This window comes from Hemitrygon akajei, chromosome 19 (assembly GCF_048418815.1).
Source record: "Hemitrygon akajei chromosome 19, sHemAka1.3, whole genome shotgun sequence".
Lineage (NCBI taxonomy): Eukaryota > Metazoa > Chordata > Chondrichthyes > Myliobatiformes > Dasyatidae > Hemitrygon > Hemitrygon akajei.
The window spans coordinates 14092944-14115682 of NC_133142.1; the positions used below are offsets into that span (position 1 = coordinate 14092944).

General features: G+C 42.0%; 1 protein-coding gene across 1 annotated transcript in view; it reads left to right on the forward strand.

Moving 5' to 3' along the window:
• slc6a11b (solute carrier family 6 member 11b) overlaps positions 1–22739 on the forward strand; it is a 202808-nt gene that overhangs the window by 23707 nt on the left and 156362 nt on the right. The window contains exon 6 of the mRNA XM_073072100.1: positions 596–728. Within this exon, the coding sequence (XP_072928201.1) occupies positions 596–728 (133 nt within the window). The remainder of the gene's footprint in view (positions 1–595; positions 729–22739) is intronic.

Here is a 22739-nt window from a genome sequence, read left to right on the forward strand (position 1 = left end):
ATCCAGTTCTGACCATCAAACTTTAGAAAATATATGAAAGTCATAGAGTTGAAAGAATGCCAAAATGGTTCTACGGATGAAGGATTTCCACTTGAATGACTGAGCAGAGAAACTGTGATTCTCCTCGGAGCAAGGAAAGTGAGAGGAGATTTCATCTCGGTATCCAAGGATATTACTGACTTTGGGCTACATGCAGACCCTTCCTTAAAGCAACCTAAATTTTATATTAATATGCTAAAATCCTACATTTAAAAACTAGGATTGAGGAGAATCAAGATTGCAGGTAGAGTTTAGAATCATCAAATTCAATATCATAGAAGTCTATTATATAAAATATATAATATAGAATTAATGTAGAATAATACATTATTATTATTATAAATAAACTCTATTTAGGATGTATTAACTTAATCAAATAAGTCACACCAATTAAGTGTATTTATAGAGATGTTATATGTACTGTTTTCAGTTATAATTTCTGGCTAAAAATGACAATTGGCAGATTGTTACCAACTTATCTGGTACTTTTTACAGCAGTTTATGAAAAAATATATTTAAATGTGTTTTTTGATAAAATGTTATTGGTAATTCTTAGACGTAGAGTGCTTGGATTATCACAAGGAATTGAATATATTGGACACATACGATGGGAACTGGCTCTGTGTCTTCTTGCTGCTTGGATAATTTGTTACTTCTGCATTTGGAAAGGACCAAAGTCCACTGGAAAGGTAAGCTTAAACCTTCATATTTAGTCCTATTAAAATCTTGAGATTGAACTATAGGCATCGTTGAATGCTGTTTTAAAAAGTGTTTTGGAGAATTCAGTTCTCTGGTAGGAATATGTGTTGGCTTCTTAACCATGGTATTTATTAAAGTCTGACATCACTGAATCTAATTCTACTGCAAGATAAGTGATTCTTTTAGTTATTTATTTCAGCTTGGATTATTTATTTTACAAAACTAATAGATGAAATGCATTGCTTCCAAGTAAACTGACAATAGGAATATGCTAAGCTACTGTCCTCCTAGCATATAAAATAGTACAATTATGCAGAAATAACTGACTTTGTCTTTAAAACTATTTTCTTTTATACCTACTGCATCATTACTAGTTTTTAATCTGAAAGATGATGGTTTATGTACAGTTTTCTCATAGACAGGCGTCTCTTATATTTAGTTTTGTTACTGTATTTGGTAGGCCCCTCAATGCTATCATTCACTGCCATACTTCCCTCTTTAGGTGAAAATGAAGAATTACCACAACTGAGCATTTACTCATTGCTGTAATGAAAAAAATCAATGACTACAAGGTTAATAGAGTAAACAGGTGTTCCCCATTTGCCAATTGAGGAGCATCCCACTTTGTGTCTCATTCCCTCTGGAGGCATATTAAGCACCAAGAAAACGTGTTCAATCAGAGAATCCTTGGCCAAAGTTGAAATATAATCGTCTAACTTATTGCTGTCATTGGTTGTTGGCCACTAAATTTAAATGAAAGGCTGTACATGTAACACAAAGTATTGTGTATAAATATTTTTACAAGATGTATAAATATCAGGGAGGAGGTATAGGAACCCGAGAACATTTGCAGATGCTGGAAATCCAAAGCAACACACACAAAATTCTGGAGGAACTTGGTAGATCTACCAATCAGGCAACATCTACGGAAAAGTGTAAACAGTTAACGTTTCAGGCTGAAACCCTTCAAGACCCTTCTTTGAGTCCTGAAGGAGATAGAGGAGCCTGAAGGCACACTCTCAGTGATTCAGGAACAGCTTCTTCCCCTCTGCCATCAGATTTCTGAATGGACATTGAACCCATGAACACTACCTCAATACTTTTTAGCACTACTTATTTAGTATTAACTATTTTGTGTATATATATAAATACATACACACTTACTGTAATTTATGGGTTTATTATTATATATTACAATGTACTGCTGCTATACAACAACAAATTTCACGACAAATGCTGTTGGTATTAAACCTGATTCTGGTAATAATAATCAGAGAAGTGATAAAGCCAGTACCAAATTATAGCAATGTTATACCTGCTCAGGATCTCCAGCATCTCTTGTGTTTATGAGCAAATTTATTATTTGTTTCTGGATTCACAGTGAATAATTGAGATGAGATGATGTCTTAAATCAGAAACTTTTACAGCATTTGTAGTCAAAGTCGATGTAAATTTTATTATTAAAGTACATATTGTATATGTCACCACTTACAACCCTGAGATTCATTTTCCTGCGGGCATACTCAGCAAATCAATAGAATAGTGACTAGCAGGGTCAGTGAAACATCAGCCGGGGTGCAGAACACAACTGTGCAAATGTAGATATAAACAAACAGCAATAAATAAGGAGCACATCAGATAACAAGGGAATATTTAAGTGAGATCCTTGGTTGTGGGAACATCTCAATGGATGGGCACTGAGTGTAGTTATCCCCTTTTGTTTAAGAGCCTGATGGTTGAAGAGTAGTAGCCGTTCTTGAACTTGGTGGTGCAAGTCCTGAGGCTCTTGTACCTTCTATCTGATGGCAGCAGGGAGGTAAATAATAGGCAGTAATGAAAGTTTATAGTAATTAGTTGAAACCTCTTTGGTAGCACGTTTAGGAATGAGTGTAAAGACACTCAGTCATACCAGTGTAGAGGAGTGCATAAACTTTCGTTTAAGTCTATTCCCCCTGTGTGTTTATAAGCACAGCCTAGTCTGTGGTCTACATGGTATGTGCTGTGGGTTTTTTAACAGTGGAAAAAAAACAAGTTGTGCTTGTCAAGCCTTTGGAATAAATAAGTTTGCTTGAATACTTTTTTAACAATAATAGCAAAATAAGATCTAATGTGCAACCCACACAGACATAATTTTTGGGCTGGCGTCATCTTCCTTACATTTATGCTAATTAAGTTGCTATCTTATCCATAATATGGCACACTCATTGGAGGGGGACAAATATCCTAGCAAGGAAATTTGCTTTTGCCGCAGGGAGTCCTTACAGTAGTTTTGACGCAGGAGTGAGACCCAAGAAAGCAAAGTCAGTGAGAAGACGGGTGTAACGACCAAAGAATGTAAGCATAGCTATCAGAATAACCATGTTTACAGTAAAAGGGTACTGAGTCATAGAAAAGTACAACACAGAAACAAGCCCTTCGGCCCATCTAGTCCAGGCTGAGCCATTTATAATATAAGGCCACTGCTTTAAATTTCATTTATTTCAATGTATGCAACTTAACAGATACAGCAGATGAATCGAGAGTGTGGATTGCTTCTAGTGACTGGGATATTGTGGCCATGAGAAAAAGGGTGGTTGACAGAAGGAGAGGCTCAATTTACTGGGATACCGATGTTCTGGGCGTGACAGAAGGACTGATGGGAGTGGAGGGGTGAATGATAAGGAAAGACATGATGGTAGTGCTTAGAGAAGATTCTCTTGAGGGATAATTGAAGGAGAATGTAGAGATAATTTTTTTTCCTTAAAGGAAATTCCTGTCTGACAAACCTAGTACAATTTTTGAGGAAATTACAAGTAGGCTAGACAAGGGAGATGTAGTGGATGTTGTGTATTTGGATTTTCAGAAGGCCTTTGACAAGGTGCCGCACATGAGGCTGCTAAACAAGATAAGAGCCCATGGAATTACGGGAAAGTTACATACGTGGATAGAGCGTTGGTTGATTGGCAGGAAACAGAGAGTGGGAGTAAACAGATTCCATTCTGGTTGGCTGCCGGTTATCAGTGGTGTTCCACGAGGGTCCGAGTTGGGGCCGCTTCTTTTAAATTGTATATCAACGATTTAGATTATGGAATAGATGGCTTTGTGGTTAAGTTTGCTGATGATACAAAGATAGGTGGAGGGATTGGTAGTGCTGAGGAAGAGAGTCTGCAGAGAGACTTGGATAGATTGGAGGAATGGGCAAAGAAGTGGCAAATGAATTACAATGTTGGAAAGTGTACGGTCATACACTTTGGTAGAAGAAATAAATGGGCAGACTATTATTTAAATAGGGAGAGGATTCAAAGTTCTGAGATGCATTGGGACTTGGGAGTCCTCGTGCAAGATACCCTTAAGGTTAACCTCCAGGTTGAGTCAGTGGTGAAGAAGGCGAATGCAATGTTGGCTTTCATTTCTAGAGGAATAGAGTACAGGAGCAGGGATGTGATGTTGAGGCTCTATAAGGCACTGGTAAGACCTCACTTGGAATACTGTGTACAGTTTTGGGCTCCTTATTTACGAAAGGATGTGCTGACGTTGGAGAGGGTTCAGAGAAGATTCACTAGAATGATTCCGGGAATGAGAGGGTTAACATATGAGGAACATTTGACCACTTTTGGACTGTACTCCTTGGAGTTTAGAAGAATGAGGTGGACCTCATAGAAACATTTCGTATGTTGAAAGGCATGGACAGAGTGGATGTGACAAAGTTGTTTCCCATGGTGGGGGAGTCTAGTATGAGAGGACATGACTTGAGGATTGAAGGACGCCCATTCAGAACAAAGATGTGAAAAAAAATTTTAGCCAGAGGGTGGTGAATCTATGGAATTGTTGCCATGGGCGGCAGTGGAGGCCAAGTCATTGGGTGTATTTAAGGCAGAGATTGATAGGTAACTGAGTAGTCAGGGCATCAAAGGTTATGGTGAGAAGGCAGGAGAATGGGACTAAAGGGGAGATTGGATCAGCTCATGATGAAATGGCGGAGCAGACTAGATGGGCTGAATGGCCGACTTCTGCTCCTTTGTCTTATGGTCTAAATAAGAAGGGGATGGTCACCTTTGTCGGGCTATGCTATAACTCCACCCCAATAATCACTGGGATCTTGAGAAGCACATATGTTGGGGAATTTTCATGAAATAGTTTGAATACTAGAGTAGTGCTAGTGATAGATTTCAATTTTTCTAATATTGACAAGGCTACGTAGTGACATCAGGTTGTTATAGTCAGGAGTGGTAATGGGGATAAGCTCTCACACACTACCTATTAAATGCTCCCAATGCGTGCAACTCAAATAGCTTCTGACAACCAGACCCAGCTCCTCGCCTTCAAGCGCGGCTTAGCTAGTAGAGACAATTCTCCTTTTGTTCATTGTTTTTTTTCAGTTCTTCTATTGTCAATGCAAACGTCCATTTCTAACTTACTCCGTTCTTAAAACATCAATCATTCTTTAATTTCTTTGTTTTAACTCCCATGTTTTCCCTTCAGACAGTTTATGTTTTTTTTCCACTTTCCACAAGCTAGACCATGTCCTTTTCTTTGCGACAGATGATAGGTTGACTCCCAGTGAATCTGCTGACGGCTACAATTTGACTTCTGCTTCTTGGAGTGCTCTGAGTTTCTGCCGTAGGCTTCTAAGCATCTTCTGTGTGCCCTCGACGGGACTGTTATCCAATTACACGGCTGTTCAGTCTGATGTTACCATAAGTTTTAGGATGTCATCAAGATTAAACGGTGATAGGATTTTCCTGAATGTGCAGCATTTTAAGTCTGTCAGTGTGGTGTCAGTTAACAGAAGATCCCTCCACTCCAGATCGTACAGGAATGTTGAACTGTTGTGCCCATCGACTTATGGTCTCGTGAATAGCTACAAAGTTGAAACAGATCCGTATAAGGCGTTCAGCACAGTTTTTCTCAGTGCCGAGGAACATGAATGGGATTAATATCATGTTGAACAAAAAGGTTTACAATAGACAAACAATCTTAAATTGGAATCTCTTTCTCAGAATGGAAAACATATAATTTTAGTATGTAAAATTGATACAATATATAAATGTGCAAGCACGTTTGGTAAAGACACCATGGAGGCAATTTTTAGAGTATCAGCTGAAAGACCCTGTTTCAAACTTTGAAAACACTCTACACCAGTATTTCCCAACTTTTAGCCCAACACCCCCACTAAAGCATTTAAAGCCCCCTCTGAAACACCTTTATATTTACCAATGCCCCTCTTAGGCACAATATACTTTCTGGCACCTCCTTAGTGTAAAAACATATCTGCCACACGCTAACATGAGAAAAATGATTCTGCTTTAAATTGTTATTTGTCTTTAAACCTGGCTTGCACAGTACCTGTGCGCTGTACAACAGCTTCAATATCTATGTTATCCTTGAGTTTGATTGTTTTTAGCAAGAATTGAAATATTCAATTCAAGTTGTGCCAGCAAAAGTCCCTATATGTAACAATGTCCGAGTGGTTTCCGCTTGTGAGTGTGTGGTTCCCTGCACTGAAGCCTCTTTCAATAAGGTAGAAGGATGGAAATGTAATGAAGAGCAGTTTAGCTCTTCTCCAAAGACCAGGAAACTTCATATGACAATGCAGCTACACATCACAAAAGCCAACATTTATGAAAAGCATTTTTGCTTCTTCATCATTCTGAATTTCAATAATTTCTTCTTGCAGCTCTGTTCCTGTTCTTTCACTTTACAAAGGAATGGGTTTAACACCCAGCCAGAATTTTCAGATCATTCAAATCCTTGAAAATCCTTCTTCGGTAACTGCGGGTGTAAACACTACTCTTGCAAACCATCGTCTGTGAACGAGAGTGCCATACTTTCCATGCAGGGAAACTGTGTGTACATTTTCCCTCCAAAGCTTTGCTTATATATTTACAAATTTCCAATAAAAGTGGACATTGCACTTTTTCCCTGGATTAAATACAAATTCTCACCCTGCAGTTTCATATTTAGAATGTTCATTTTGCCATACAAATTGGCCAGGTACGCCACATTTCCACGTAGAATTTGAATCTTATTTCCCAAGCTCTTGGTGACTTTGAGCAAAAAATCAACCACACTGTCAAAAAGATCAAAGAAACGTTGTAAGCAGCAGCCTTTTGACAGCCAACGCACTTCAATGTGAAGAAGCCAGTATCCAAGCTCTTCATTGTTAACTTGGCATAACCAGTGAAATATTCTGCTATTTAATAGATAAGCTTTAATTTTGTTGATAGCAGATATGACAAGAGTCATGCTTGAAAAGAGTCACTGGCTGAGGTTTTTGGCTGTGAGGTGTTGATGATTAACTGCACAATGCATTGCAAACAAACTTGGAATTTCTCTTTTCTTTAATGCTACTAAACCAGCACGGTGACCTGCATATATGGCACTTCACCTAATGGAGAATAAATCATGTTCCTAATTGGAATACTTTTAGCCTCAATATACATCATTAGCTCATCCTAGATTGTTTCCCAGTTGATATTTGTTTAACTTTTTGCAGAAGAGAGTCTCTTCATAAACTTCTCCATTTTTGATCAACCGTACTTATGCCATTAGCAAAGCCTCATTTTCTCGCATAGTTGACTCATCCATTTGTATTCCAAATTCTGTTTTTTGGTAGTTGATACTCAATGCTTTCACTTATTTCGTCAGTATGACATGCTACAGTTATTGCTCAGAGGAATTGATTTTAACATACCCATATCCATATTGAGAACAGTGATGAGCATTTCTGATACAGCAGACATTATTAATCTTTTACCAATTGTATGAGATTTTCCACACTTTGCTATCATTTTGGAAATGTTATAAGAAGCAATGAGATCACTATCAAGGTCATTTTTAGCTTTCTTAGCAAATGACTCGAGTTTGCAACACTTTTCAAATGCTTCTTTCATCTCCTGGAACTGAGTAATACCATAAGTAGCCTTTTTAGGGTGTCTTTTATGGAAGTGTCCCTGCAATCTTGATGGTTTCATGATTTTATTTGTACAGTATTACAAATAAGACAAATGGGACATCACTGATCTGATGGAAATGGAATAAAACTATACTCCAGGTATGTGACATTGTATTGGCGCCCTTTCTGTAGTTTCTGTTTCCTAGCAGGGTGAGAATTCAAGGCTTCACCGCCTTCAGACTCAGAGACTGGGCTGTATTTATCCATCATTAACAGGGTTAAAATAAAATGAAAAGCCTATCAGGTGTTGAGGACAAAATGAGTTGACACGGATGGAACAATGGTAGCGGCACGCAAAGGAGCAGCGAAGCGAAGCTGAAGACGGCCACAACAGCGAAAATTACGTCGACAAGGATTCAGATTGGAATCTGAAAATTAGTTGGGATAGAGCTGGTGTTTGGCAAGCTACCTTTATACTGTCCACTTAGCATGATTGACCAATCACTTACATTCTCATAATCCCCAAAGATGGTTCTTGACCACACATATGGTGCTGAGGTCGCTTTGATCACCTCAAGAGGAATCCTTGGGGTCGGCAGGTTCACTGATTGCCTCTATTTTACCATTTGGTTCCGGCCTAGGCTGTATCATTGCGCGACCTGCTTTCCACAGATCTGTAGAGAAAGTTGAGAGGGTGTACTTACCAACTGTTAAATCGCACAAACTGGTCAAGGGGAACTGTTGGGCACCCTGGTTGCTAATTTATGCATCCCCAGTGATGTCTGTTTGGTTGGTAAGGTGGGATGAGATTGCTGAGTTTCACACGTGTTGTGATGACAAGTACTCGCTGCCTGCAAAGCTATGGTTCTTCCTGTATTCCAACTCTTCATCCTTTTTTTTGGAAGTGCCTGCTCTAGTTATGGTTGGTCAGCTCTCACGCCTCAAGTTAGGGTGCTCCTCCAAGAATCTTGGATGCTCCCCAACGACTTCTATTCACCCTAATGCCCCATTAGGAATCATAACCACCCCCCCTGGGGGTGGTGCCGTTCCCTTTGGGAATCACTAATATCGAGGAATCTACTCAGGAGGAAGAAATGCCGGATTTAGTGAACAAAGCGGGCCAGGTAACTGAAGAGGAAGTTGGGGAACACTTTTGATCCAGTGATCACAACCTTATTAGTTTTGTAATGATTATGATCATCGTCATCTTCATTATGTGCCGTGTTGTATGACCTGGGCGATCATGGTCTCGTGACTGGGATCGCTCTTGGCAAATTTTTCTACAGAAGTGGTTTGCCACTGTCTTCTGGGCAGTATCTTTACAAAACTGGTGATCCCAGCCATTATCAATACTGTTCAGAGATTGTCTGACTGGTGTCAGTGGTCGCGTAACTGGGACTTGTGATATGCACCAGCTGCTCACAGGAACCCCTCCACCACCTGGTTCACATGGCCCTGGTCGGGTGGGGCGGTGTTGTTAAGCTTGAGTTACACTGCTAGCGAAATAAATTTTCTAAGGAAATTTGATTAAAGTTGATGGCATGTAGATCAGACATGGACTTTGAAGTAAAGAGAGCTTTATTCATGATATTGTGGGGAGTGGAACTGCTAACAGTGGGTTTCGAACTCCAAATAATACAGAGAGCACAACTCCTTATATACGTACATGTACAGATCGATTGGCAAAGCAAGGTTGTTCGATTAACCTTGTGAATTGCAAAAGATAAGTTAGGTTCACATGCAGTTCACATGTGATAAGCTATACTCTTAGCAACAGGCAAAGTTAAAAATTTAGTCCTGTGTACAGTTTTGTATTAACAGACAGTTTGTCTTATATCCTTGAGGCTAATTCTTACAAGATAAGCAACTGCAAGTGTTTATTCTAAGAACTGTCTTTGCTAACAGCTAAGGCCATATCTCCCACAAACTAAGCTGCAAACTGGTTTCCATACTCAAAAAAGCCAATATTAACCCTTTGTCTATCAAAATCTTTAACTCACACTATTTTCCTCCACAATCCCCTCCTTTTTGATCGCAAGTTGAGCTGTAAATATCAGAATTAGTGAATGGGGCCTCATAACCTGGTGGTAGGGTTCTCATTTTTAAACATCCCTCTTCATTATACTCCGGATCAGAAGTGTCAGTGTTAACTTGAGGGAAGATGGAAACAGGGCGATTTGTCAAAGGGGATGTGGTTGCAGATATGAATTCTGTGGCTAAAACATATACTATTACTACAGGGATAATAATTTCATTATGTACTGGCATTCTCCACCAATCATCAAAGGGCCAAAGGGCCCTCAGTTCCCAGGAGGGTATGATTATGGAATTCTTCTCCAATCTTGCATCTCTGTTTTGGACTTCTCCGGATATGATCAGCCAAGTGGGTTACATTCTCAGATTCATCAGGAATATAGCTACAACATTCCCGCCCTGTAACGGCACACGTTCCTCCTTTCTCATCTAAAATAAAATCTAGGGCCATCCTGTTTTTCAGGGCCACAGTTTGAGTGGCTACCATGTCAGCTGTTAAGCCTAAAAATGTATTGCAAGCGTAGGTAAATCTAGGTGCTAAGCCAAAAAAGTCTTATTTATTGTTAGCCAGTTCATTTTCCTTCTTTTCCATTACACTGTCGGACTCTGCAAGAGAGGGCTGATACAGCTTATACTTGGTTCCGTGCACCCAGTCAGCTTTGCCTTGTACCTTGGCCACCGTTAGTAGCACTTTGTAGGGTCCCTTCCACCTGGGAGAGAAAGAGAGTCTTTTCCAGTGTTTAACGTGTACATAATCACCTGGCTTAAATGCATGTGCATTTCCCTAACCAGGTTTGGGCAGGGCAACTGTCACATTTCCTTGAACAATAGCTTCCCCTAGAGCCTTTTATTGTTTCCGGGGTTTTCTCATCAATCCACCAGAAGGGCCAATTTGCTGGTCCTGTTAACAGGATTTCTCAAGGTATATAGAGCGATCAGCCGTGCCTCAGGCATTTCAGTCCTGCCTTATGGCATACTTTGGCCAGAGTGTCTTTCAGTACACCATTCATCCTTGCCTCTAATCCCAATGATTTTGGTTGGTAGGGCCCAGGAGAACCCCAGGCTTGCCCCGGTGCTTTAGCTAATTTCCCTGTAAAGTGTGTTCCTCCATCACTATTTAAACTTACAAGCAATTCCAAGTCAGGGAATAATTTCCTTACTGACTGTACTAGTGTCATCCTTCAGTGTGGGAAAGGCCTCTATCCATTTAGAAAACATGTCTACTATTGCTAACATATCTATATCCCCCACTTCATGCTGGTACAAAGTCTATCTGCAGATTCATAAATGGTATAGATGCAAGCTCTAGTGAGTGCAGATATCTCGGTGGCTTGGCTGATGTTTCTGAGGGGAGGGAGCCCACTTCCAGTACCTCATGAGGTGTCACCACAGCATACACAGCCGGTGTCTCAAAATCATCGGGTTTAATCGATGAACCGTCAGTGAGAAGAATCAGATCTGGGTTACCTAAAGGGGTAGAACTCAAATCAGGACGAGCGGAGGTAGTGGCTTCTACAGTTAACGTACAACCGTTTTCTTCTCAAGAAAAATGGAGGGTTATGGGTAGTGTGGGTTTTGTACTTTTTTTTAAGGATTATATATGTCGGCACAACATGGAGGGCTGAAGGGCCTGTACTGTGCTGTGGTGTTCTATGGTTCTGTGTCGTAGGACATCACTGAATAGGAACAAGGGTGGCCAGATTAAGGGTGGGTGCTCTTTTAAAATCAAACTTGGCTTTGATGATAGCATGACCTCGTACCCTGCTCACCTTTCTGCTGTGAAGTGTTGGGCTGCCGCTGAATTGAGGAGTAGCGTTGCTGTGTGAGGAGTCAATACGCTGCAGGAGTTGCCCGATGTTATAGGCATTGCCTTTTTGACCATCGCTGCGGTCAGCACCAGAGATTGCAGGCAGCCACGCAGACTGCGCACCACGGGTGGTATTGAGTGGAGTGATATGCCACTGGCCTTTTTAAGCTTCCTTGTTCCTGAGTCTGCATGGCGCTGGCAAATTCCTCCTTTTCATTAGTATGTAATGAAGGATTTTGAGGAGTCAAAAGGCTGGTGTGTGGAGCTGTTTTTCCAGAGCCTCATATGCCTGTTGCATTTCTGGGCTCCACTGGATCTGCAGAACGTTAGGTGACAGTTGTTTGGCAGAACTGTGACTTACATAATGAGACTTGCTGTCCATGGACTGCCAGGTGGTTTAACAGCGTTAAGGTCCGAGGTTTGTTTTATTGTCAGAGTATGCATGTGCAGTACAACTCTGATGCTCGTCTTCTCCAGAGTGCCATGAAATACACATGAAGAAGTAAAAGAAACACAATTCACGGACCCCAGAATCCCCTATCCCCCTCCCCCTAGAGAAAGAACAGCGATAATAACAATCCCTGACCTCTTCCTCTGCAGGAAAAAGTAGCAACAATACAATGCTCGACCCTTTTCCCCTCAGAAAAAACAGCAGCAAAACAATGCTCGACCCCTTCCGCCACAGAGAAAAACAGCAACAATACAATCACCAGTCCCCTCACTCACAGAGAAATAAAAACGGCCACAATAGCAAAACATCCCCAACCCCTCCCATGCAGAAAAGAATCAATGACCAACCCCCTCACTTACAAAAAAGAACAGTGACAGTAGAATCAAAAAGCCCCCATCCCCCTCCCACCCACACACAAAGAACTTACACATCAGCCACCTGCCAGTCGGCCACAAGAAAGAAAATGCTGAAAAACTGAAGGAGACCAATATAAGCTACAGTCCAATCACATAAATCTCAGAACATGGAGCAGTTCTCGTGCCTGGCCCGAACTGTGGCCTCCATTGGGAGCAATCACTAACACTCTGGCCTCCATTGAGGGTTGCTGACCGGGTCCGCACACCTTCACCTCGATGTTTCTATCTTCCCCGCTACCTTGAGATGGAGTCGTTCATGACCTCATCTTTGTTTTTTTTCCACGAGTCAGCTTGTGTGGCTCGGTCCTTTTCGAGTTCTCAGCTCTGATCTCCACTAGGCCACTGTCTGGACATACCACAGCGCTGGATCCTTTGACTGAAATCCAAACTGTATAGCACAGGCTCCAACAGCTTCTGTAACACAAGCAATACAAAAATAACAAGTAGAAGGCATAGAAAAAGTGAAATAATTTAAAAGATTTGTTACCTGGAGGATGTCACCCCAGGAATCGTTGTTTTCTAGTGCCATCTTGACTGGTCTTTCTGGCAATCAGCCAGAGTCTTGGAGGCCAGCAGCAGATCATCAGCATGTTATAAAACAACACTAGTTCCTGGCAACAGGAATGTATTCAAATCGCATCATACAGGAGCTGCATATACCGCTGGACTCTCAGTATTTCCCTGAGGCAACCTTGTCCAGGAGTATTGTTGTCCATTATATGTCAAGGCAAATGGGTATTGACTGTCCCATGCAGTGGACCGAGAAAAAGGCAGAGCAGAGGTCAAAGCAGAGGCAGAGCAGAGAGATTCCGATGGTATAGAGGCCAAAATGACAATTGTGTCCAGTACAATCGAGAAAATGGGCGGTACTATCTGGTTGACAGCCTGTAAATCTTGCATAAACTACCATTCATCCGGCTTGCCTGGTTTTGGGATTGGCAATGCCCATAGAGGTGGTCCATCACCTTCAGTCGAAGTGGAGGGGTCATACTGAGGAGAAGTGGGTGGGCTTTCCTGTCGAAGGATACAAGATACAAGGGAGAGTCTTAAGGGAATTTGTCACTATCACTCCAGTATCTGGACCAAATAGGTTACAGCAATCAGAAGGGTGCCCTGAATTTGCTCTTTTAACCGTTTCACCATCAGATCCGGATCTTTGGGCTTAGGGGAGCTTCATTCCCAGGGATAGGTGAGGTCCGGAGTGGTCTCCTTCCAGGAATTAACTTATCTGAGAAGGGTATAGCTTTATTTTGGCAACTGTCCCTTCAGGGCTAAAAAATATTTGGCCCTTAAAGCACAAATTACAACGCTCTCCATCTTGGGCCTCAGCTTTTCCTTATGTCCATCAGCAACCTGAAAGAGTGTGATATTTCAGGTCGCAAACAATTGTTAAAATGTTTGCACTCCTAAAAGTCCATTCTGTTCCACTTGTATTCCTGCACTCTTTTCCCACGTATCTTTAAACCGGGAAGTGAAATCTGCAACAGGCTCATGCTTTTTTTATTGTTGGCATCTTGAGACCTATGCTGTCTGCCCCTGCTAGGATTGTCTCTTCGGTCTGTTCTAACCACGTCTGCCGGCATACTGGGCTTTATGAGAATACGTTGAGTGAACTTGTCCTTTTCTCCTTGGAGCGACAGAGGTTGAGGGTTGACCTGATAAGAGGTGTATAAGATGATGAGGGGCATTAATCATGTGGATAGTCAGAGGCTTTTTCCCAGGGTTGAAATGGCTAACACAAGGAGGCATAGATTTAAGTGCTTGGATGTAGATGCAGGGAGGATATCAGAGGCAGGTTTTTCACACAGAGAGTGGTGGGTGTGTGGAATGCACTGTCAGTGACAGTGGTAGAGCCGGATACAATAGGGTCTTTTAAGAGACTCTTAGATAGGTACATGGAGCTTAGGAAAATAGAGGGCTATGCGGTGGGGAAATTCTAGGCAGTTTCTAGAGTAGATTTCTTGGTGAGCACAACATTGTGGGCTGAAGGGCCTGTAATGTGCTGTAGATTTCTATGTTCTGTGTTCTATGTATCTTCACCTTGCCACCCAGTAGTTATAATAGTTAATAAAAAGATCCAACAGGTCCACAGGTTGAAGTCTGACCTGGAGGAAGGCCAACTTTGAGGACAGTAGAAAGGATCCAGCTGGGGTCAACTGGGTGACTCAATTTAAAGGTAATGGATGAGTTGGCAACTGGGGGGGTGCTTTTACAAGGGTCATACCAAGAGATCAGGAGTGGCATTTCCCTGTAAGACTCAAGAGTAGACAGACCACATGCATGAAACCCTGACTAACAAGAGATAACAGGGCGGTGGTCAAGCAAACATTGCTTTTAGGCAGCTGGGTATGAATGAATCACTTGATGACTATAAAAAGTTTAAGAGCAGGCTCAAGGGGGAAATCAGGAGAACAAAAAGAGAGTGTAGTTTGGATTTGGCAGGTAGGTTTAAAGATAATCCCAAGAGGTTCTTCAGATACCTTAGCAGTTAAAGAGTGATTAAAAGGAATATAGTTTCTCTTAAACACTATCAGCACTGCCTATGTGTGGAGCCACAGGAGGAGTCTGAGATTTTTAATATTTATTTCTCCTTGGGGTTACTAAAGTGAATATCACAGATGCTGAAGGAATTAGGGTAATAAGTAAAGACTGGATTGTATGTATGTTATGGGGAAGGATGTATTTGCAGCTATGAAGTACATTAAGGTAGGAAAGTCTCAGGGCCTCACCAAATGCGCCACTGGACTTTAAGGGAGGCCGGGGAAGAAAGCATGGAGACCCTTGCAGAGATATTTGCTTCATCGTTAGCCACTCACAAATTTCCAGAAGACCGGGGGTGGTGAATGTTTCATTGTTCAAGAAAGCTAGCAAGGGCAGGCCAGGGAACTACAGGCTGGTGAGCCTGACTTCAGTTGTTGGGAAGTTACTGTGTGGGATGTCATGTCTGACAAATCCTTTGGTGTTTTAGCAGAGAGGATAGATAAAGGTAGGGTAGTTGACGTTGTCTATATGGTTTACCCATCCTTTGGCAAGGTCCCACATGGAAGGCTGATCTCCAAGGTTAGGTCACAAGGGTGCATTCAAAATTGAATTGATGATAGGAAGCAGAGAGTGATGGTTGAAGGTCGATTCTCTGACTGGAGGCCTGTGAGTAGTGCATTGCCCCACAAATCAGTGTTGGAGCCTCTGTTGTTCATTATTTATATAAGTAACTTGGATATGAATCGATATGGCTTGATTTCACAAGTTTGCTGACACTGTTTCAGAAAAATAAACAGCTTCATATAGCTTCAAATTGCTGCTAATTTTTTTAAAGGCGCTGCTATTGTAAACTTTCAGAATTAATTTATAATACATTAATACTTCACATGCTCTTGATCTCCTCACCAATTTTCACTTCCCTGACCCTGATCACCTCATTCTCATCATGGATGTCTGGTTCCTATACACATGTATCCTCCATCAAAAAGGCCTTAACTTCTTTCTCAACAAAAGGCCCAACCGGTTCCGCTCAACCATCGTCCTCTTCCGTCTGGCGGAAGTGGTTCTCACTCTCAACAATTTCTCCTTTGGCTCCTCCCATTTTCTCCAGACTCAAGTGGTAACCATGGACTCTAGCTATGCCTGCCATTTCTTTTGGCTATGTAGAAAAGTCCATGTTCCAAGCCTTCCATGTTAATGGTCCCCAACTCTTCATCTGCTACATTGACAATTGCATTGGTGCTGCTTCATGAGCCCATGCTGAGTTCGTCAATTTTTATAAACTTTGCCTCCAACTTCTTCCCTCCCATTAAATTCACTTGGTCCATTTCAGACATCTCTCTCCCCTTCTTTAATCTCTCTGTCTCCATCTCTGGAGATAAACTGTCTACCATCATTTTTTTTAAAGCTACCAATTGCTGTGGCTATCTTGACTACACATCTTCCCATCCTGTCCCCTGTAAAAATGCTATTCCCTTTTCTCTGTTCCTTCATCTCCAAAATATCTGTTCCCAGGATGAGTCTTTCCTTTCCAGGAAATCAGAGGTGTCCTCTTTTTTCAAAGAACAGGGTTTCCCTTCCTCCACCGTTGATGCATTGACCTGCATCTCCTCCATTTCCTGGACAATTGCGCTCACCTCATCTTCCAACCGCCTTAACAGGGATAGAGTTCCTCTTGTCCTCACCTACCACCCCATGAGCCTCCACATCCAACACATCATTCTCTGCAACTTCCATCATTTTCAATGGTATCCTGTCATCAATCACATCCTTACCTACCTCTCCACCCGACTCTGCCTTTAACAGAGATTGCTCCTTCTGTGATTCTCATGTCCGTTCGTCCCTCCCCACTAATCTCCCTCCTGCAAGCGACAGAAAAGCTGCGCCTGTCCATTCACCTCCTCCGCTATGTACATTCAAGGCCTCAAACAGTCCTTCCAGTTGTGTCTGGTGCTCCCCACGTGGCTTCCTCTACATTGCGGAGACCCAATGTAAATTGAGGGACTGGTTTGTCGAGCATCTTTGCTGCATCCACCAAAAGTTCAATTTCCTTGCGGCCAGCTATTTTAATTCCTATCCCTATTCCTGTTCCGACATGTTGGTCCATGGCCTCCTCCTCAGTGTGTAGGAGCAACAGTTCATATTATGTGAAGAAGTATTGGCTTCTCCTTCCACTTACATTTTTCTCTCAGCCTTTCCATTGCTTTTATTCTCCACTCTGGCCTCATACCCCTTCTCCTCACCTACTTATCACCTCCCCCTGGTACCCCACCGTCTTCCTTTTCTCCCATGGTCCACTCTCCTTTCCTATCAGATCTCTCTTTCTTCAGCCCTTTATCTTTTTTAGCTACCTGTCTTCATCTGTCACCTTCTAGCTAGTCCTCCTTCCCCTCTCCCTGCTTTTTCATTCTGGAATCTCCCCCTGTCCTCTCTGGTCCTGACGAAGAGTCGGCCCGAAACGTCGACTGTTCATTCATTTCCGGAGGTGCTGCCTGACCTGCTGAGTTCCTCCAGCATTCTGTGTGTCTTCCATCTACAGAATCTGTTGTGTTCAGAATTAATACTTGCCTCGTAATTAGGATTGGTTGACGTGGTGATGCAGCTGTTGGTGTTCCGACCTGTTGGTTTGTGAGACCCTGATTCAGTCCTGTCGTTGGCTATGTGGAAGGTCCACATTCTGCCTGTGACTGTGGATTCTGGGTAGGCGCTCCTCTTTCTTCCTCTGTGTGGGTGTGTCAATGGTTTAATGTAAATCACCCTTCAGTGAGGTTGAGTGCCAAACTGAGTAAAATAAATGAGTTGAAGGGTACGGGAGAGGTATTAAGGTTCAGAGAAATAAGGAGAGGGAGCATGGGGCTTATGGGATTGTCCTGCTGGGAGTCCATCCTAATGTCAGTCTGTTGCCTCTTCACCTGTAAGTAAACTATCACTGCCCCAAGTACAACCCACGCGGTTCTGCACAGCAGACCACAGTGAAAACTGAACTCCAGCTGTCGATTCCTTCCACCTTTATATTTGTCCTGTTTCTCCCACATCGGAAGAAACCTTCCTTGCCTTGATGCCAGCAGCTCAGATTGGCTGCGTTCTGAAGGGTTTTAGAAAACACGCCATAATGAGCCTGATGGATTCAATGAGCCATAAAGGAACACTGAAGAAAGGGAGAGAGATGTGTGAAAAAAAAAGGAAAGAGCTACATTGTAATGGCCTAAGGAAAAGGAGCTGGGCAGCAATGATTATATCTCCTGAAGTGTCTTTTGTTTCAGTGTGCAGTAACAGCAAAGAATGGCCCTTCAGGGAGAGCCATTAATAGTAGGGCAAAGATTGATCTCTGTATTCACAGGAGGGAAGAAGGACGTTCATGAGATGCATGCAGAGTTCCTGCACTCCAACCTCCCCTGTGTGAGGAATTAAAGCAGCCAGTGAAAGTAATTTTTTTCTCTCTCTGCTGAGATCCAAGCATTCAAGGCAGTACCCAGGCAGTTTGCTGGATGTCTTTGTATTTGTGGTTGGAAAGGCTTTGCATGCTTGTTGACTGAGGAGTAAAAGCAGTAAACTGCTCATCTGAGGCAAATAACTCAAAGGCTTAGCAGAATATTAGTCTAAAATAGAATTATACAATAACATCATTATGATTACAGGGGATCTGAGGAAAAGCTATTGATCATTCCTGTGAGCAAAGTCAATCAGGACCTTCAATGCTAATTGGATGAGAGTTTTGCAGGATTACAGGGAAGAGGGTTTGGGAATTGGGGCTGACTGGAATGCAACACTAGCTGGCATTGACTCAATGGGTTGAATGGCCTACTTTTCTGCGTCAATGAATCTAAACGGGGCTCTGAAAACACGGGTAATAATTATTTTCTAACTTGAAGAAGTTATAAAAACAAAACAATGTAGATTATAAAACTATAACATTCCGTGTAACGGTGAATTAATAGTGCAGTTTTTTAATAAATTCATTTACTATGTCTCTAAAAGAAAGGAAAGTTACTCAATTAAGTATATTTGAAAGAGGGAATGGTAGGGGATTCCACAGCTGCCTGATGCCTTCTCTGCTGTTTGATTGGTGCCGATCCTGAGCCTCATGCTCACCTTGTTTCCTGGTCCGTAAGTCCATGATTTCTTTAATGACCACACTCCGTCGATCTCAGCTTTGAGTTACTTGACGGTTAAGCATTTGCAGTTGTCCGAGGTGCAGAATTCGAAAGACCTCCAAGGAAGTCTTTATTTTTATTACAGTATGAAATGGCAGGTCCTAGAGATAGATGCCTTCTGGTTATCATATTGATTTCAGACAAAGCAACAGAGGTTAGAGTCACACGAAAGTTCAAGAAAAGTTTTACTATGACAACTTGATTAGAGGTATTCCATCTTTGGCAATGAATAGCAATGAGATGGTTGATCTCTGAAAATATTAGGGTTCTTGATGGTGATTGGTTAGAATAATAATATTTTGTTGCTTTGCAAGTCAATTTATGACCGAAGGTGGAAGGCCAAGTGAAGGAGCTCATTAGATATTGTTGGGGAAGTTTACAAAGCTGGTTTAGAAGGGATTACCTCAGTAAATGTAGCCTTCTGTAATGCTCAGTAATGTATATTAATGTATATTTTATATGAACAAGAATATTTGTGATCACCCATCCAACAGCTGAGGGTTAGTTTTCAAAGTTCAAAGTAAATTTTATTATTTAAGTACATATATGTCAACATATACAACCTGGAGATTCATTTTCTTGTGCGTACACTCAACAAATCTACAGAATGGTAACTATAACAGGATCAATGAAAGATCAACCGGAGTGCAGAAGGCAACAAACTGTGCAAATGCAAATATAATTAAATAGCAATAAATAATGAGAACATGCGATGAAAAGTCCTTAAAATGAGATCATTGGTTGTGAGAACGTTTCAATGATGGGGCAAGTGAAGTTGAGTGTAGTTATCCTGATGGTTGTGGGACAGTAACTGTAGTGTTCTCGCACAGGTGTAAAAGAACTCTGAACTAAACACCAAGCATAAACCAATCAATGAGGCGGTCCCAGTAAGATTAACCGTTTACTGTTCACTCTTCCACATTAACGTATGGTGAAAACTGTTGATAAAACAATACAAAATATATACAGTATTTGTTTCCTTCTTGACATCACATTTATATCATAAATACTTGCAAAAGTAAAACTACAACAACTATATTACATAAAAGTGCAACATACAGTCAGAATCTACCTACGCCATCGACTGGCTTTAAATACACTTCAACACAAACTATCCGCAACTCTTTAAATAACAAAAAACATAAACTTTATCAACCGTCATTACTTTTAACAGAATCAGCGTTAACATTTTAAATTCAACATATCTATTATCTCATGAACTTACGGCGTTGCTTCTCTAATGTTTCTAGTGCGTAGAAAGAAAATTTTTCTCATGCTGACCCTGCACACACAACACCCTCCTTCCTGTTTCTCCAAACCGGTATTTCCCCACAAGACGCGGCGAAACCGGATGTGACGTCATCGCATGCCGCGATATATCACGGACGACGAATTTACTTTAAACAACCTTAACTTTAACTAGAAAACGATAACAAACAAATTACTAAAGCGAAAATATAATAAACTAAACAAATGCCGTAAAGGCAACACAGTAACTATTCTTGAACTTGATGGTGTGACTCCTGAGGCTCCTGTACCTTTTACCCGCTGGCAGCAGTGTGACTGGGCGGTGGGGATCTCTGTTGACGGATGCTGCTTTCCCATGATGGCGTTTCATGTGGATGTGCTCAATACTTGGGAGGGTTTTACCCATCATGTACTGGGCCGAATCCACTACTTTTTGTAGGATTGCCCATTTAGAGGCATTGGTGTTTTGATACATTATACAAATACAAAGGTGATATGCAATTCCACATTCCAGTCCAGTACAGTCACTTTTTATTGTCATTTCAATCATAACTGCTGGTGCAGTACATAGGAAAAATGAGACAACGTTTTTCAGGACCATGGTGCTATTTGAAACAGTACGAAAACTACACTGAACTACGTCAAAACAACACAGAAAAAACTACACTGGACTACAGATCTACCCAGGACTGCAAAAAGTGCACAAAACAGTGCAGGCATTACAATAAATAATAAACAAGACAATAGGCACAGTAGAGGGCAGTAAGTTGGTGTCAGTCCAGGCTCTGGGTATTGAGGAGTCTGATGGCTTGGGGGAAGAAACTGTTACATACTGTGGTCGTGAGAGTCCAAATGCTTCGGTGCCTTTTCCCAGATGGCAGGAGGGAGAAGAGTTTGTATGAGGGGTACGTGGGGTCCTTCATAATGCTGTTTGCTTTGCAGATGCAGCGTGTAGTGTAAATGTCTGTAATGGTGGGAAGAGAGACCCCGATGATCTTCTCAGCTGACCTCACTATCCGCTGCAGGGTCTTGTGATCCGAGACGGTGCAATTTCCGAACCAGGCACTGATGCAGCTGCTCAGGATGCTCTCAATACAACGCAGAATGTGACACTCTATGACAGAAAGCTGTTTGTATCAGACAGTCACAAGATGGGACAGATTGAGATCTTTTTCTACCTCTGGAGCCTTGGTGTATCTATCATTCTCACTTTATTGATTAGGATTTGCCAAACTCGTTTGTGATTTGTGAATTCAGTCCATAGCTATATAAGGGTACGAAAATTATACAGCATAGAAACAGGCTGTTTGACCCACCAAGTCAACAATACCCATCAACCACACTAATCCCACTTTATTCTTCCCGAAGTCCAATCAGCTCTCCACACCAGGTTTTATACTCACCTAAACATAATGAGCATGTTACAACAGCTGACTACCCCAGCAGCCCACATGTCTTTGGGAGGTGGAAGGGAACTGGAGCATCCAGAAATCCATATGGTTAGTAGGAGAGTGTGCAAACTGCACCTGAGGCCAGAGTGCAACTGTGAGATGGAAGCTCCACACTTGAATCTGAAACCAGGCAAGCCTGACACTGTCAATTCGGTGGTCCCTGTTATAACACTCTTGCAGGAAATTCACCATCATAATGGTCTCCATTCTCAGATATACTGCTAATACATCCTTACTGGGAGTAAACTGAGTGCAAACACACAGGAGAAATGGTCTTGTCTAGTAAATTGAAGGCAACAGTGTGAAGTGGTTCATTTTTGTAGGTCAAATATGATGGCAGAATATAGTATTAAGATTCTTGGCAGTGTGGAGGATAAGAGGGATCTTGGGGTCCAAGTCCATAGGACACTCAAAGCAGCTGCGCAGGTTGACTCTGTGGTTAAGAAGGCGTATGGTGTATTGGCCGTCATCAATCGTGGGATTGAATTTAGGAGCCGAGACATAATGTTGCAGCTATATAGGACCCTGGTCAGATCCCACTTGGAGTACTGTGCTCAGTTCTGATCACCTCGCCACAGGAAGGATGTGGAAGCCATAGAAAGGGTGCAGAGGAGATTTACAGGGATGCTGCCTGGATTGGGGAGAATGCCTTATGAGAATAGGTTGAGTGAACTCGGCCTTTTCTCCTTGGAGCAACGGTGGATGAGAGGTGACCTGATAGAGGTGTATAAGTTGATGAGAGGCATTGATCATGTGGATAGTCAGAGGCTTTTTCCCAGGGCTGAAATGGTTGCCACAAGAGGACACAGGTTTAAGATGCTGGGGAGTAGATACAGAGGAGATGTCAGGGATAAGTTTTCTTTGCAGAGAGTGGTGAGTGCGTGGAATGGGCTGCCGGCAACAGTGGTGGAGGCAGATACGATAGGGTCTTTTCAGATACTTTTGGATAGGTACATAGAGCTTAGAAAAATAGAGGGCTATAGGTAAACCTAGTAATTTCAAAGGTAGGGACATGTTCGGCACAACTTTGTAGGCCGAAGGGCCTGTATTGTGCTCCCCACTTTCTTTATGGGGCCCCTGCTCCC